Here is a 16373-nt window from a genome sequence, read left to right as displayed (position 1 = left end):
GCTATGTGTTGCAAACAATGAATAATTGGAGTGTAAAGGTGATTATAGGTGTTATTTCATGTTTAATGTTAAAAAACGTATTTTGAAAGCCAGGTTTTCTATGCTCTAACTCAGTGGTCACCAACCTTTTTTGACCCACGGACCGGCTTGTGTTCCCACAAATCTCCCGCGGACCGGGGGGGGTCATCGTACATTATAACGATCTAATTTATCTTATTTATTATGTATTGTGTAAAACTAAGACATGAATAAGATCAAATTAAAAGCACAAAATGAATGCCGACCCACCATCCACCAGTTCAAGTTCCAGCCAAGTTTTTTACAGAAAGATGATTACATCCTGTTTGACGTGTGTGGTAAAAGACTTTAATTAACTTGAGACAAATGTGCACATTAGCACTGAATAAGTCATAAAAACGTACCTTTATGCATTCCCACATAGTATCAGCATTTGACACCAAATATGAGGTGAAAGAAAAATGGTAAAAGTACAGTAGTAGTCTATCTGTGCGGCATGAGATAAAGTTAGCACACGCACAATGGACATGCGTCATTTTAGACGGATGTAACAGAGAGAATCCGGCCACTTTTCAAAATAAAACATTAAAAAAATGAAATCATGGAAATGATTTTTTCTTTCTGTCCAACCAGGGATTTGGGACCACTGCTCTAACTACAAACAAATTCTGGAACCAATTAACCTCTATAAACTGCAAACAGACTTTTCAATCATATAAAATGCAAGAAGCCTTGTTAAAACAGAGACACGATCATCCAAAGACACAGTTCTGAACTTTTTGTTTTCAAGTGAAAATTTTATTAACTTATGTGACACATTGCAAAAGTCATAATAATCATAATTTTTGAATACAAGCTTATACAATGTAACCGTATGATAAAAAAAACATTGCTAATGGTGTCTCTCTTTGCAGCCATTATTCATTAGTTGTACAGTAACTGCTATTGCTATGATTCCTGATCATCTGATAGCTGTCCAAACAATATTCTACCTTGAACGTGCTTCACTGAAGCTACATTACACTTCTACCATGTGAAATAGTCAAAATGTGCCGTTATCTACATACATTCAGATTTCAAAGTAAGCATGTTTTATCCAGTCAAGTTATTCTGGGAGAAAAACACATTTGACTAAAATTTTTAGAGCAGCAGAGGTTAAATATTTTCAAAAAAGATATAAAAGAGTAAGAGTGTTGTGAGAGTGTTGTGAGAGTATTGTTCAGTATCCGGTATGTGTCCTTATAAGCGGGTTTCATTGTGTGGTTCACGTCGCATTTGGGGCCCGGCTCGAGGGTCCATAGCTGCCTTGCGGGTCTCGGTGGAGCACCGGTTCAGGATCTCCTCCTTCTTGGGTCTGGGTGGGATTAAAGGAGCAATCGGGCCTGCTGTATCGCTGCTACTGGAACTGAAGCTCGTAAAACTTCCACAGCTGCCAGAACTCACAGAGCTCTCATAACTTGCGCTGGAGCTGCGGCGCTGCTGGTTTTTTGGATGGTGCACGGAGGAGTCGTCTCTAAAACGTGAAGACCGGCTGCTGATGGAGGAGCAGCTGGAGCATAAGCTGGACTCCTCGCTTGAGCTGCTGATGCTGCGCACTCGGTTGTCTAAGCAGGCGGCGTCCGCCTTGACCTCGGCTTGGGCGGGACGAGCAGTGTGGGTCCACGTCTCGGAGAGAATCTCCATAGATTGGGATTTGGACAAACGGCCATGCCTACTAGGCTGAACTCTGGGCTGCTCTTCAGAACTTTGCCTTTTTGTTGAAGAAGAAGAAGTTGGGGAAGAAGAAGATGGAGACAGAGGTGCTCCAGGGTAGGACAGGTTGAGGGTGGATCCATGCATCTTCCTCTGCAAGCTGTCAAGTCCTGTACGAGGGCTGTTGTTGGGCTTCAGATACATGGAGGGGACGTAACCCACCTTGCCATTGAATCTGTACAACAACATGAAGAAGAAGTTGAACAGGTAGCCACATTTTAACATTTGGTTGTGTGTTTCTGTGAAACATACGTGGAAAAAATGATTAGACCACCCTTCTTTCTTCAGTTTCTTGTTCATTTTAATGCCTGATACAACTAAAGGTACCTTTGCTTGGACAAATATGGACAAATATAACAATGACATCAAAACTAGCTCATAAGAGTTAAAGTTTTTGGCAGTACAATGCTATAGCTATTCGTGTCAGAACTTAAGTCATTAAGAAAACCATGGAAGTTGCTAGATATCAGCTCTGAAACTCTTATGAGCTATATTTGTTATCATCATGATATTTGTCCAAACAATTGTACCCTTGGTTGTACCAGGCATTAAAATGGATCAATAAACTGAAGAAACAAGGGTGGTCTCATCATTTTTTTCATGACTATAGATGTAGTATGGGCCAAAGAAGATTTTTTTTTAAGGTGTGGATCCAGACAAAAGGTGTTTCTCCTCCTCCTTGTTTTTTTTTTTTTTTTTTTGAGCTCTAAGCACATTTGCTGCCACGTACAGTATAGTACAATGTTCCCTTCTAAAATAGGGCATGTTTCGGTAGGCCAAGGCACGGCACAATTGTATCCACAAGCACAACGTAGCCGAGTGATAGAATGACTGTAATGCCGGGGTGTCCAAAGTACGGCCCAGGGGCCGTTTGCAGTCCACAATGTACAAATAATGTTTTTTGAAAAGGGAAAAACATAGCAAGAAGAAAGAATATGAAGACAAAAAGCTGAAATGTTGAATGGAAAAGACACCCCGCCTGTCGCTCCTCTCAAGTCCTTAATGCTAACCGACACATTACATAATGGAAATAAAACACAAAGACTCAAAATAATCCAAAAGCCAAGCTGAAGTACATTAATGTGCCTAATAAGTCATTTCATGAATGCAATCACTCCTCTCGCAAGTAACTAATGACAGCTGCCACCTTGGATAATAAAAATAATCAGAGCAACTCAAAATAATCCACAAAGTCAAGGAAATTACAGTAATATTACCACCTGTCCACCACAACAGCTTGTTGTTGTGCGTATATATGCGAATATTATCAATGGGCATGGGATCAGAGGCGTTGTTGATTCAGAAAAGCATCAGTTATTCCAAGTCTACCATGGCACAGCCTTTTTTGATTATATAACTAATTGTTTTCAGAGTTTTTTTTTTTAATGCTTGTCTTGTAGTAGCGTGTGTGTATGAAAGGAGCCAACAGGCAAGTCTGGGTTTACCTGATGAGCCACCAGCCATCGTCAGACATCCTCAGCACCTCCACCACAGAACCGATGGGCACAGACACCTCGTCTGCCTTATTGGTAGAATAACTCCTCACGGCACAGTAGAGAACACCTTTAGGACAAAACACAGAAATAAGTGTCTCACAGAAAAGAAGTCCAACAAAGTTTGGCTGCAGTGAAATACACACAAAGCAAGGAAAATATTTTTGCTATGTGGCATTGCTCTAATTTCAGTTTTTCTCACCACTGGCAAAATTCTCCCTGTTAATTATGGTTAATGTTTAGGGTTGGGTGGTCTTTCGATCTATTTAAAAGTTGTTTTCTATCTGACTCACATAAGTTAAGACAGTACGTAGGTAAATGGCACACCTCCCAACTGGAATCCAGTCTCATCTTCCTCTTTTTCCAGGTAGGGACCTGGGAACCACGCCATGCACTTTTCCTCGTTCTCCACCAACCACCAACCTAAAAGTAAAGCAAAAGTAAACATGAGCGCCCAGGTAGTACTCGGGTCTGTTTGGATGAAAAAAACTTTTATTTTCAGTTTTGTTGCTGAGCAAAGTTTTTTTTTTAATCATTTTCCTTCATTCCTCATGAAATGCTGCATTCATTGTATGAGAAAATTCAGGCATATGCAGGAAGTAGGTGTCTGTGACGGTAGAATTGTTTGCCTTGGTGGGGATCTGCAATCTACCAGCGTCTACCAGTGTTTGTTTGTGTTTTGGTAATGAGCAGGGTTACGCAGCAACCAATTTCTTTTAACATTCTGGAAGGGTGGAGCATGGTCCAATTAAATGTTGGTGCAGATCTGCAGAAAGATGCACATGGAAGCTTTTTATGTTACTGATTAAAGCTAAAGGAACAGGTGTCTACGAAGGTGTACAGTATCGGACTGACCAGCAGGGTCCTTCATCAGCACTTCCACTTTTTCATCCATGGCTACTTTAAAGGGACGGTTCTTGGTGTCTTTGGTCTCGTAGGCAGCAACAGAACGGTACGTCTGGGTGACCAGTGGGCTGATTACTGTTCCACCTCCTCCTTCTCCTCCTCCTCCTTCGCGAGCTCCATCTTCTGACAGCAGGATTATGAGGCTGAGTGACAAACAGGTTAGAGCCATTTGTCTCTCCATCACCTTCAATCGCAATGACGTCACATCACTGAGCAGAAACCTACCTGTTCTTGGTTAAGTCTGGATCCAGGTCTTGGCCCTGTGATGTGAAGAACTGTGTGACCTCTGCACTCTGGGTCACCATCGGGTCACTCACCAGCAGCTTGTTACAGTAGGTCTCTAAGGCCTTCATCCGCTGGGCAGACAGCTCCGATCCTCTCTGTTGGAGGTTGCTTTTATGAGCCTCCCCTGAAGAAAGCGGATGAATTCAAACACTTTAGATAAAAAGGGGGAAGGACATGAAACAAGCACGCACGCACGCATTGCAGTGTACATCACACGCGGTGCTGTAAGACAATTCACCAATTTAGAGAACGAGTGTGCTTGAGCACGCTCCTATTGTGTCAGACAGAGAGGGAAAAAAACACGTTCAACAAGATGCTTTACCGCTTATTCAAACCGACAGTGACTAGGTTTAGGTAAGGTTAGGTTCAACTATTTAAAACAGCTTTTCGTTCCTTTTCAGAAAAAAAAAAGAAAAAATGACATTTTTATCAATGTAAATCATTTTTGCTGGGTTTTCTGGGGCAAAATGTAAGAAAAAATCAGCTTTGTATAAATTCTAGGGATGTTTGAAGGGACAATTTTATACACATTTGTATAAATTAAAGACATTTTTGCCTTTTTTGGCAAGAATTAAGTAAAATCACATTGATGTTACTTGCTTTTTTAAATTAAGAAATATTTTTAAAACATTTATTTCATGTAAATTAATGGCATTTCTATATACATATATATATATATATATACAGTATTATATATATATATATATATATATATATATATATATATATATATATATATATACATACATATACAAATATATATATATATATATAAAATGTGCATGCACCTTTATATAAAATAAATTCAAGGCATTTTTTCATATATTTTTGCACACACATTTATATAAATTTTATTCTTTTTCGGGGCAAGAAAAAACATTCTTAAAATTAAAGGGCTGCACTTTTTTCCTAAAAATGTTAAAACATATATATATATATATATATATTTTTTTTTTTTTTTTTTAATCATATGCGTTACATACATTAAAGGCATTTTTTGGTCAATTAACAAAAATTACAAACAGAAAGTCCTTTGGCACGGCCACATTATCCAACCTCCACTGAATATCTCTAAAGCATTTTAATAGCAGTACCAATTCTCATGAAAGCAGCTTAATTTGGCAAATTGTTTGTTATTGTTTGTGTCACTCCTGTAAATCTGGTTGTGCCTAATAAACTGGCATAAAGTGCATTCATTTAATATAAAACATAGGTGAAAAACAATCTTACCTTTAAATTTGGGGATCATTTTGTTGTTATTGGGATTGAGGAGAGAGAACTTCTTTTTCAGCCGCTTCTGTACGATAAGTAAAGCGACTTTAAAACAAGAAAAGAGTAATGACGTGTACTTTTCCCACATTTAAAGCTTACATGAAACTTCTTGAAATCATCATAAGACCTGTAGACAATCACTTCGGTCTCATCTGACCACAGGACAGATATCATGAACATCTGCAAAGAGCCACCAAATACATCACGATGAACAACCATGCAAAATTTGAAAAAGAAATAAATAGTGTTACAAATAATGGCACTTTTGCAGGCTTGAACTCACCTTGAGTTTTGGGGTCTCCCTGTGAACAGCCCCAATGATGTGAGCAGTGAACACAAAGCGCTGCCCCTTGCTGGGCATCATGGTCTCCTTTTTTCCTTTGGAGGAAAAAACACTTGGTTAATGTATCCAGCTTAAGAGGAGCTGATCCATCCACAATGCTACTGGGACTGCTGTGCTTGGCACATAAATACAGAGCATCTAGTGGGTGGAGTCACAGGCTCGCCCAAGGTTGACACCTACTGGGCTTCATGAAACACCTTGATAGGGGGCTTTTCCCCCAAGGGTGTGTCTGGAAATTTTTCATGGCACCAACAGAGGCTACATCAATTGAGTCATTTGAAGAGAATTTATCAGGACTTGCTATCTGGCTCACTCTCTTTTCTTTCCCTGTCTTCTCTGGAAAACCTAAATCTTCAGGATATCTTCTTTTTCTTAAAAAATAACAAACGAGTTATGTAAATACATAGCCAGCTACAATATTGCATTTTCTGCTGAATCACTGGTGCACTTTCATCATTGTCTTGCACATTATTCTGGCAAGAATCAAGATTATTTCGGTGCTGCACCTTACAAAAGCTGCACAGTGCTATTAGGTTTATTATTGATTGTCAAAATACTCTAAAAATAGTACTGTAGTAAGATAAACTGCAGCAAACTACAACTACAATAATGTGACATTAACACCTCTCTGACAGTGTAAATTGACACTACTTGGCAAATAAAGACAACTGATTTGGATTGCACCCAGTAAAGATGATGCATTTGAAGTAGCCTGACTTTGCTGAAAGGTAGTGCATTATTGCGTGTATTCTGAAGGCTGAGGTGGGCAAAGTTTTTGACTCGCGGGCCACACTGGGTTAAAAAATTTGGCTGCGGGGCCGTCTATATATATATGTGAGAACGACGTACTTACTCACGGTGCAACGAAATAACACAGCAAGTTAACATATCCCATAAATCAACAACTGCCTCTACATGGGTAATAAACAACAACATAACAGGTAACTTTAACTGCAATTTACAAGTGCCTGCAGGGCATTCTGGGTAGTCCTGTGGCAACAACAATATGAACTATGAATGATAAAACATTGGATACCAGGAATATGTGAACGTCTCTCCTTGTTTACTTCCCTGACGACCTCCAGAACATGTCTTGCAATCAAGCAAACACGCAACAAATGCCACGACATGTTGGGAGAGTGAGTACCACAGGCTACCCAGCATGCCTTGCGGCGGGAATATCTGGGTGTAATTTTGGCATGGGTGTTGTGCGTAGACGTTTATTTGTGTGCCCACATGGTGCAGCAGGTAGGTTACATTGTGTGCGTTGATGTGTTGTGTTGCTTGGATCGCTTTTATGTACAAGCTAAAGATTCCATCGGACTATTTCCTGTGCGACTCAAGCGTGCCACAGTAGCACTGCAAGTCATGTTGACAGCTACAGTTTTGTTGTTAAAGGTTTTTAGAAAAATTGAATTTCGAAACGCCCGGTGGGCTGGATTAAGACGTTTGGCGGGCCTGATGTAGCCTGCGGGCTGCAGTTTGCCCACCCCTGCTGTAGACTGTACATTTCAACTTCAAATGTTGAGCCATTTTCTTATTATTTAAAATGTCTAATAAATATAAATAAAATAATAATTGATAAATTTTAAAAAATGTAATGACATGACAGCTTTTGTAACAAAACTGAAATATTCCAAAACAAAATGTTGGGTTGACTACCTTGGTTATTTTCATATTATGGTAGTTTTAGCTCAGATTTCAGGAAAAGGTTCTAAAATTTCCTTTTAAAGCGCGACATGCACTCAGTCATGAACAACCAGTGATAAGACTATGTCTGTTTTCTAAGGAAACAATTCTATCTGATATTTGGGTCAATATGGTATACTGTATGTCTGTACCTTTCACACAGAACCCCGTGAAACAAAAGCGGGGCCTTTTCACACAGTTGCATGGAACCCTGCGGTCAGATAATTAGTAATTACCAGGTCCAGTGTGTGGTGTGACATAAAAACACACGATACTTGTCTGACAGCCACCATTATTTTTACACAGCAGTGAGTCTCTGGTGTTAAATTACACACTCCAGTCCCGTCATTGCAGGATTTGCTTTCTCATAAGCACCATCATGCCTCTGTTGTGGAAGTGATGCTACGTCATAAGCTGGAAATGTGTGAGTCAACTTTCGTGTTGGGGCTGTAAAAAGTCAGGAGAAAGAATTTAAGGGCACCATGCAGTATTAGTAAGATTTGTTATCACGACCGAAAACACTGTAATTTCCATTCCAGTCAGGTATCACGCATAAGCATCATCTTTGAATACTCAGCACAAACTTGGGTTGAGAATTTGAATTAGAGTCATCCCTCACTACATCACGGTTTGAACATCGCCCACTCACCCTATTGTGGTTTTTCCACAAAGTGATTCATTAATAAATGATCGTTGTTTCATGGTTGAATGCAGGCTATTATTAGTAAAAAAAAAAAAAAAAATGCAAGTACGTATTCTTGGTCTAAATTAAGCATTTTCAAGCATAAAAATGGGTAAATGCACCAACTAAATGAAGTAAAATACAAATACAAGGCAGACGAAGCATTCTAATTGTGGATGTAGTATTCTAATTGGCAACTAGGTGCCGCTTCTTCCATCAAGCGAACAATTTTACAGGGGCATGGACAGGACTTTAAGTCAAGTCATTGTCCATAAGTCATTGAACAATGCATAATGATTATAAATCTTTGAAGGTATCTGCATTATACAGTATGCATTTTGAATCCAACTACCAGGGGGCGCCACAAATGCAAACTACATATGTAAATGAAGACTTAGGCATGTAATGTCACTTCCCTAGACATGGTAGCAGCGTAGCTGTGTGTAACAGTGGACCCTTTTAAAGTCAAATCCATCCATTCCTTTACCATTTGTTCTAAACAATTTGATTACTGCCGCCATCATGAAAAGTTTATTAACTGTAAGGTGTTTACAGAGCCCTACTGTCACCTAGTGGCATGTTATAGGCATAGCTACTGTATCTGTCTTCATTATTCTGTGTTGCTCTTAATGTACTGAGCAGCCATATGTTGCTGTAGGTTGCATTTCCGGTACACTGTACACTGTTTGCCGTCACTGGTGCCCTTCTAAGCAAAACATGCATGACGATGGTGTGAAGTTGGTGGGGGGCATTCAGTTTGAAGTGATGTTTTACGCAAGAGATGGTTGAGTATTGACATCATTGAAAACTCATGAGGTGTTCGCAGGTATCCAGGTAAAATGGCATTAATTGTGCAGCCGTTGCTATTAACTATCCGTCCGCTTATCCTCACTAGGGTCGTAGGTATGCTGGAGCCTATCCCAGCTGACTTCGGGCGAGAGGCGGGGTACACCCTGGACAGGTCGCGAGCCAATCACAGGGCACATATAGACAAACAAGCATTCCCACTCACATTCATACCTATGGGCAATTTAGAGTCTCTAATTAACCTAACATGCGTGTTTTTGGAATGTGGCAGGATTCCAACTCAGACCTGTCCGATCTCCTGGCTGTGTGGCCAACATGGGAACCACTAGGCCACCGTGCAGCCCTACTATTAGCTACATTTGTACAAATGTATTTACTCCATGGAAAAAGCAACAGATCAACTCCTTGCCTCAAATTAACTCTCCACTTACTGTTCTTACTTACTGTTACTTACTGTTGCTGCTAATGCTGAGCCAAGCACTCGTGAACCTAGACTCATTAGACTCATTAGACTCACTCGCCAAGGCCGACAAGTGAATCGTGAACCTGACAAGGGCCCACGGGTTTAGTGAGTCGGGTAGGTGGACTTGTTGCACACGTGCGAGTTTCTCGGGTGACGTAGTCGCCGCTTTGAGCGCTGAATTATACTGTCGACATCACCACCATATTGTATGTGGCAAGAGAGAACACGGAAGATGCCTAATTCATGTTCTGCCTGGAATTGTGCCAACCTTTTTTTTTACAGTACAAGATCTGTCAGTATTACCTTTCACAGACAAGACAAAAAAAAATATTTCGTATTTCGTATTTGGCCATTAGAACAGAACTTGTTGACTTTGTGGCATAATACTTTGGCGAAACCAGCTTCCTTTGTAGAAAGGTACTTTAGTAAATTTGGTCCACTTTCTTGCATTTGTTTAAGGGGCAGATCTGCCACATCCAAACGTATCGCTGCAACAGGCCAACCATCTTAGTGAGGTGTTTGCTTGGTGCATATATGTGTCTATGGGAGTCTCAGTGGGAGTTTGTTTTTTTTTGGCGCATGCGCACTGTGACACCCGAATCGAGTACTCGATTAACTTTAGCGGGTGACTCACAAAAACTCGAGTCAATAAAAGGAATCGTGTTTACCGTCACTATTTTACACCATGGCTGTTTGGTTTGACGGTGATGTACTCACACATGTTCAGGACATGTTTTTTGGCCCCATAATAACAAAATTCAGCCCTGTGATAGCTGGGGATCTATAAATGCAGTTTGGTGCTGATCCAAACTCAGTTGTTATTGCCATAGGATTGTATTTTGACATGATATTGCCCATTCAAACCAAAGTCTTCCAGTCAGTTGCTTTATTTCTATAATTACATGAAGGATTCCTGGATTCCCCACACTGTTATTGAATTTACAGTATGCACGTGCAATCACTTCACACTTGTCATCTGGCAGCAATATTTCTTATCAGCAACTCGTGTGGAGAGCAGAGCTCTGTTTGTGTGTGTGTGTAGTGTGTGTGTGTGTGTAGCAGGTGTCTCTTCAAAGACAATATGAGAGCATCCAACTCAGAGTGGCTTATCTCAACCACTCATCAGACAAGAGTGTTGAGTTCATGAATGAAGTCATGCCAGGATTTCTTCTTCCTTTGCACACAAACGCACACACACACACACACGCACGCACACGCACACACATACACACAGCCCCCATCTTTCACACAGCATTGTGGTGGAAAAAGGTCAGGACTGTCCGTCCAGCTTTGTGTGTGTCCTGTGTAGATGCCAGCAAATGAGTTTAAAGCCACGTGAGGTTTCCCTACATTGAGCAATGGAGATGTGACTCTGGATTTTTGGTACGTGGGCATACAGTACAAGTAAAGGAACGCAAAGTACACTAAAGCAAATTAGTTTGTTATGATAGAACATTAAAGAGCCTATTAATACCAGCACAAAATTTGTTGTGTTACAGTGACTCAGTAAAGGAAAGTACACACACACAAATACATTTAAACACGAGATAGTACTATATACTATAGTACTCTTACTATACTGTAGTACTCTTACTATACTATATGAGTACTATCTTACTATGGTAAGGGAATCATGGGTCGCACGGTAGCCTAGTGGCTAGCAAATTATCTTTACAGTCTAGAGATGGTGGTGTATGTGGATTTTCTTCATGTACTATCTGCCTTCTTCCCTCCCACATCCCCAAAACAGACATGTCAGGAGAACGGAAGACTCTAAATTATCCATAAGTGTGAATGGAGTGTGTGTGGTTGTTTATATGTGCCCTGTGATTGACCGGTGACCAACTCAGGGTATAAGTCAGCTGGGATAGGCTCCAGCACTCCTGTGTCACTCATGTGTACCAGCAGTATAGAAAATGGACACATTTATTTTTTTGTACTTTTTATTTTATAAGTCATGTCTTATTATTTATGTGTGTATTTATTATAAATTGAATATTTTCAGCGTTAGAACATAGATAACTTGTTAACGACCTTCCGAATGTTTCAATATTTTAACATTATTACAGCCATTGAGACATGACATAACACGGTTATTGTCACCTTTACACTCATATTTCCCAATATAGTAGACATAATACGAGTAAATAAGCAGTATAAGACATAAATACGACTCATGCTCATGTGTCGCTATCAAAAGGGTTCCCTAGGGGAACTGAGTAGCGGAACGGGCAGAGTTTTAACTTGGAGTGGGTTATGGCTGCAACAGCAGCGTGTGAGATCATTCGAACTTGCAATAAAAGCCTGTCTGGTGCTCCTGTGTCTCACCGAACATTACAGTAACATTCCTGACACCTGGTGATCAGTGCAGAATACTACATACAGTATTATCACCTCTTTGATTGTGACTTCTGAATTCCTTATATTTGTATTTTAGCTCATTTGGCCATTTTTATGATTGAAAATGCTTAGTTTAGGCAAAAAAATGTAGATATTTTTGAACTAGGACTAGTGTAAAGTGTTTTTAGCATGACATGTTTGCAGTGTTGCAGTGAAAATAGTCCACTTTCAGTGCAAAAATAGCGCTTCTTTAATCCAATGAGTGTTGGGACTCATTTGAAATGATGCTATGCCCAAGGTCGTAGATCATCATGGGAACATTTACACCACAGCTGTGAGATGATAAACGTGTTATGTGATGAAGGAATATTGCCATGTGTCCTTTCCCTCATGGATGAAGACACATTACCATTAGTATTTATGTGGGCCCCATAAGATCCTCTCAAGTGGACTTAAGGTGTCACTTTTCATAGTTTTACGGTATGTTGGTGTTGACTAACACCCACGCAATGTGCAGATACGCCTACGTTTTTTAATGTTTTCTCATGCCATGATACATTACAGTCACATTCGCCTGATTAAGTCAATGAATAATAATTACATGCAAGTGCACACAACGTGTTTAGTCACGCCCTTTGCATCATACACCACCTCATGAGCCACTTCTTTGCACCAATACACTCCTTTTATTTACTTTTTTGTGGGTCATTGCTTATTTATTTGTTAATTCCAGTTACACAATTCAACATGTTCGAAAAGGAATAGGAAGAAGCAGATATTATTGAATCATACCCCTTCTCCATGTCTCGGTTTGTTTACTTCCTGTGTTCGTCATAAGAGAAAAGAACAAAGGTGTACCAATCGGTAAAATGCAGTGATGAAAGACAGAATAAGAGGGAAAAAAGGAAAAAAAAAGAAATAAATAGAATAAAAAATGAGTAGAGAATAAATAAATTAAAATAAACACCAATATTAAAGACAAATGACAAGTAAGTAAATAAATACAGTAAATACAAACTGAGAGAAACATTGTATAATGCATAAATGCTAGGGGTGTCTCGAGACACTAAGTTCATGAGACGACACGACACAAGAGATTGGCTCTACTAGAATGACACGAGACAAGATTTTAACTTTACTTTATGAAAAGTACAACCAAAAAAAAGAGCATATACAGTATTGCAATCTACTAATATAATTTCTACTATGTTACACGCTTCTGCACGCTCATTGTGTGCTGCCGGCCCCGTCTCCACCCACCGAGACAAAGAGACTGTATGTATGTATGTATGTACTTTATTTATCCCACAGCGGGGAAATTTACTTGTTACAGCAGCAAGCAAGCAAGAGAAGTAAAGAGAACAGTGTAAAGAAAGCATAGTGTCTACAACATGGTTCAGGTGGTGCAGGTGTTGTAGAGCCTGACAGCGGTCGGTATGAAGGACCTGCAGAACCTCTCCCTCTTACACCGTGGGTGTAACAGTCTGGTGCTGAAGGAGCTGCTCAGGGAAACAACAGTGTCATGTAGCGGGTGAGAGGTGTTGTTCATGATGGATGTCAGCTTAGCCAACATCCTTCTCTCCCCCACTTCCTCCACGGAGTCCAGAGGACCGTCCAGGACAGAGCTCGCTCTCCTGATCAGTCTATTGATCCTGCTCCTGTCCCTGTCCGTGCTGCCCCCTCTCCAGCAGCCCACAGCATAGAAGATGGCTGAGGCCACCACAGAGTCATAAAAGGCCCGTAAAAGATTCCTGCACACACCAAAGGACCTCAGTCCCCTCAGCAGGTGGAGGCGACTCTGGCCCTTCTTGTAGAGGGCGTGGGTGTTGACGGACCAGTCCAGCTTGTTGTTAAGGTGAACACCCAGGAATTTGTAGCTGTCTACCAACTCTATGTCCGCTCCCTGGATGTTCACCGGTGTGAAGTGAGGTGTTTTCCTCTGGAAGTTAATGATCATCTCCTTTGTCTTGCTGGTGTTGAGCTGCAGCTGGTTCAGCTCACTCCAGCTGACAAAGTCCCTGATGACCGTCCTGTATTCCAGATCATTCCCCTCTGAAACACAACCAACGATGGCTGTGTCATCGGAGAACTTCTGGATGTGACACTGTGTGGAGTTGTGTGTGAAGTCCGAGGTGTAGAGGGTGAAGAGGAAAGGGGAGAGCACCGTACCCTGAGGGGCACCTGTGCTGCAGAGTACCATGTCAGACACACAGTGACGGAGCCTCACATACTGTGGTCTGTTGGTGAGGTAGTCTATAACCCATGCAGTCAGTTGTTGGTCCACTCCCACACTCTCCATCTTCACTCTGAGTAGTGCCGGCTGGATGGTGTTGAAGGCACTGGAGAAGTCAAAAAACATGACCCTCACAGCGCTCCCGCTGTCCTCCAGGTGTAGCAGTGATCTGTGCAGCAGATGTGTGTGACTGACAAAAGAGCTCACTCCGTTCATGCCGTTGTTCTATGGAACAAAAGGTGCTGAAATCAAAGCACAGAGTGAGCTCTCTTCCTGCCTGTTTGCAGGCGGGGGACAAGGAAAACGGACGCGCGTGCACATGCCAATGTATCGAGGCTGGTAAAATGTTCATTTATTGAGCGATTAATTCATGTATTTATTATCGCTCCAGGCCTAGTGCCCACAAGTCTTTTTCTTGTCATGTTTTAATCTTGCGAGATCTTGTGACATAAAATCTTGTGACACCCCGAATGCACGATATAGGTTAAGCAATATCCTATTAAATCTTTATTATAAATGTATTGAGTGAAATTAAATATTTATAAATATATCTAATAACGATCCAGTCGATTTGTGTTTCCACCTGTAAACGTATTTGGGTTCAACTTTAAATCTTGGGATCAGCTTTCTTTTAACTAGGATTACCCGCACGGCATAAGTGTATTTGATGATTTATCCTAGTTTCACAAACACATCTTTGTCTGGCCTTCGTGGAGCTGTGCAGGTGTATAGTCCACTCATTGTATTTAAATCTATCAGCTCAACATGTGCAATGTGCATATAAATGTCACAATGCCCAGTTAAAAAAGCCCGTACTGCAAAACGTGAGAAATTCCGCTCCAGGCTTTTATGCTTAAGGGTATAATAAATACCTTTTTTTACAACTCAGTGGCATTTGCTCATGGCGCCACCCTGACAACAAACAAGGAAGCAGGGAGAGAAGGAAGCAGGCTTATCACATTTCTTGTAATAGGAAAGAAAATACTGTATGTTTAATCCTATACTAGTACTGCATTTCTTTCATGAGGTGAAATAAATCAGCAAAACACACTGAACAGGATAGACTTTTATCTTCAGAGATAAGTTGCATTTGTTTTTTTAAAATATATTCACACCAAAATGCAGAGATGTAGAGAAATGTCCTACATGTGCACATAAATAGGCAGCGTCTGCAGACATGAATGAACAAGACACCATTTAGTGTACCAGAATAGCTGCTGTCGGGGAAAACCAACACACGCCACAAAATGTAAAAGAAAGGAAGACAAAGAAAACCCGAGCGAAATTAGAAGCATGCACCACCCCCTCAGACACATGTACTCCTATAATTAACTGACTGAGGTTATAAATAGCACACACCTACACAACAGTTGCCTAATTTTTTAACTTTTCACCTACAGTACAAGTTTTCTCTTCTGCAACTTTTTAGAATGACCCCCCCCCCCCCATCATGACATTAATACAGCATCCACAACAAGGCTTTTATGAGCTATAAATCACATTTCCAGTCATAGCATAAACATGCCTGTGAAAGTGCATCCTGGATGTGGCATGCTAAAAGACAATCCATGTGCATCTGTGTCAGAATGGAAACAATGTTAAGAATGAAAAACCCACAGTGGGTTGTTAATGTTTACTTGGCAGTGCACGTTTCCACTAATTGACTGTGATTGACTAACACTAACTATCTGAGCTTGTGTAACCACAAAAGAGGCTAGATCTTAAAATAAAATAACACAAGAAGCAGTAAACACGGGAAGTCCAGGGTGGTCACAAAAATCTTTCCAAAAAAAAAGTACACCTTTCACATTTCAGCAAGTGTTTTTTTTTTTTTTGCAGTCTGAGTAGAGCTTGTACAGCACTATAGATGTATAATATTGTACAATATACAACATAAAATATTGTCTTGCCTTGTGGTAATGTCATGGTCTGGGGTGGCACGAGTGCTGCCAGCAGGGGCGAGCTGCGGTTTATTGAGGAACACATCAATTCCAACATGTACTGTGAAATCCTGAAGCCGAGTATGAACTCTTCCCTTGAGAAACTAGGCCACATGGCAGATTTCCATCACGTTAACGAGCCCAAACAAA

At 40.6% G+C, this 16373-nt stretch overlaps 1 protein-coding gene across 1 annotated transcript; it reads right to left on the bottom strand.

Annotated features, from left to right (window-relative positions):
• Positions 1-900: 900 nt before the first annotated feature.
• LOC129177382 (NADPH oxidase organizer 1-like) lies at positions 901-6154 on the bottom strand. Its single transcript, XM_054768465.1, has 8 exons — positions 6010-6154; positions 5826-5906; positions 5685-5751; positions 4395-4578; positions 4119-4312; positions 3591-3686; positions 3216-3333; positions 901-1945 (listed from the first exon to the last, which is right to left on the bottom strand). The coding sequence occupies exons 1-8, from the start codon at positions 6088-6090 to the stop codon at positions 1258-1260; spliced, it is 1509 nt and encodes a 502-aa protein (XP_054624440.1). The 5' UTR covers positions 6091-6154; the 3' UTR covers positions 901-1257.
• Between the last annotated feature and the right edge of the window lie 10219 nt (positions 6155-16373).

Source organism: Dunckerocampus dactyliophorus, chromosome 2, assembly GCF_027744805.1.
Source record: "Dunckerocampus dactyliophorus isolate RoL2022-P2 chromosome 2, RoL_Ddac_1.1, whole genome shotgun sequence".
In the NCBI taxonomy this organism is placed as follows: Eukaryota; Metazoa; Chordata; class Actinopteri; order Syngnathiformes; family Syngnathidae; genus Dunckerocampus; species Dunckerocampus dactyliophorus.
Note: the sequence above shows the minus strand (reverse complement) of the source record. Positions and strands in the feature narration are given on the sequence as shown.

Coding starts and splice junctions, on each gene's coding strand:
- LOC129177382 (XM_054768465.1), bottom strand. CDS start 6,090: ATGATGCCCAGCAAGGGGCAGCGCTTTGTGTTCACTGCTCACATCATT. Junction 4,579..5,684: donor AATGATCCCCAAATTTAAAG/GTAAGATTGTTT, acceptor CGCTTTCTTCAG/GGGAGGCTCATAAAAGCAAC. Junction 3,334..3,590: donor GACTGGATTCCAGTTGGGAG/GTGTGCCATTTA, acceptor TTTGTCCTAAAG/GTGTTCTCTACTGTGCCGTG.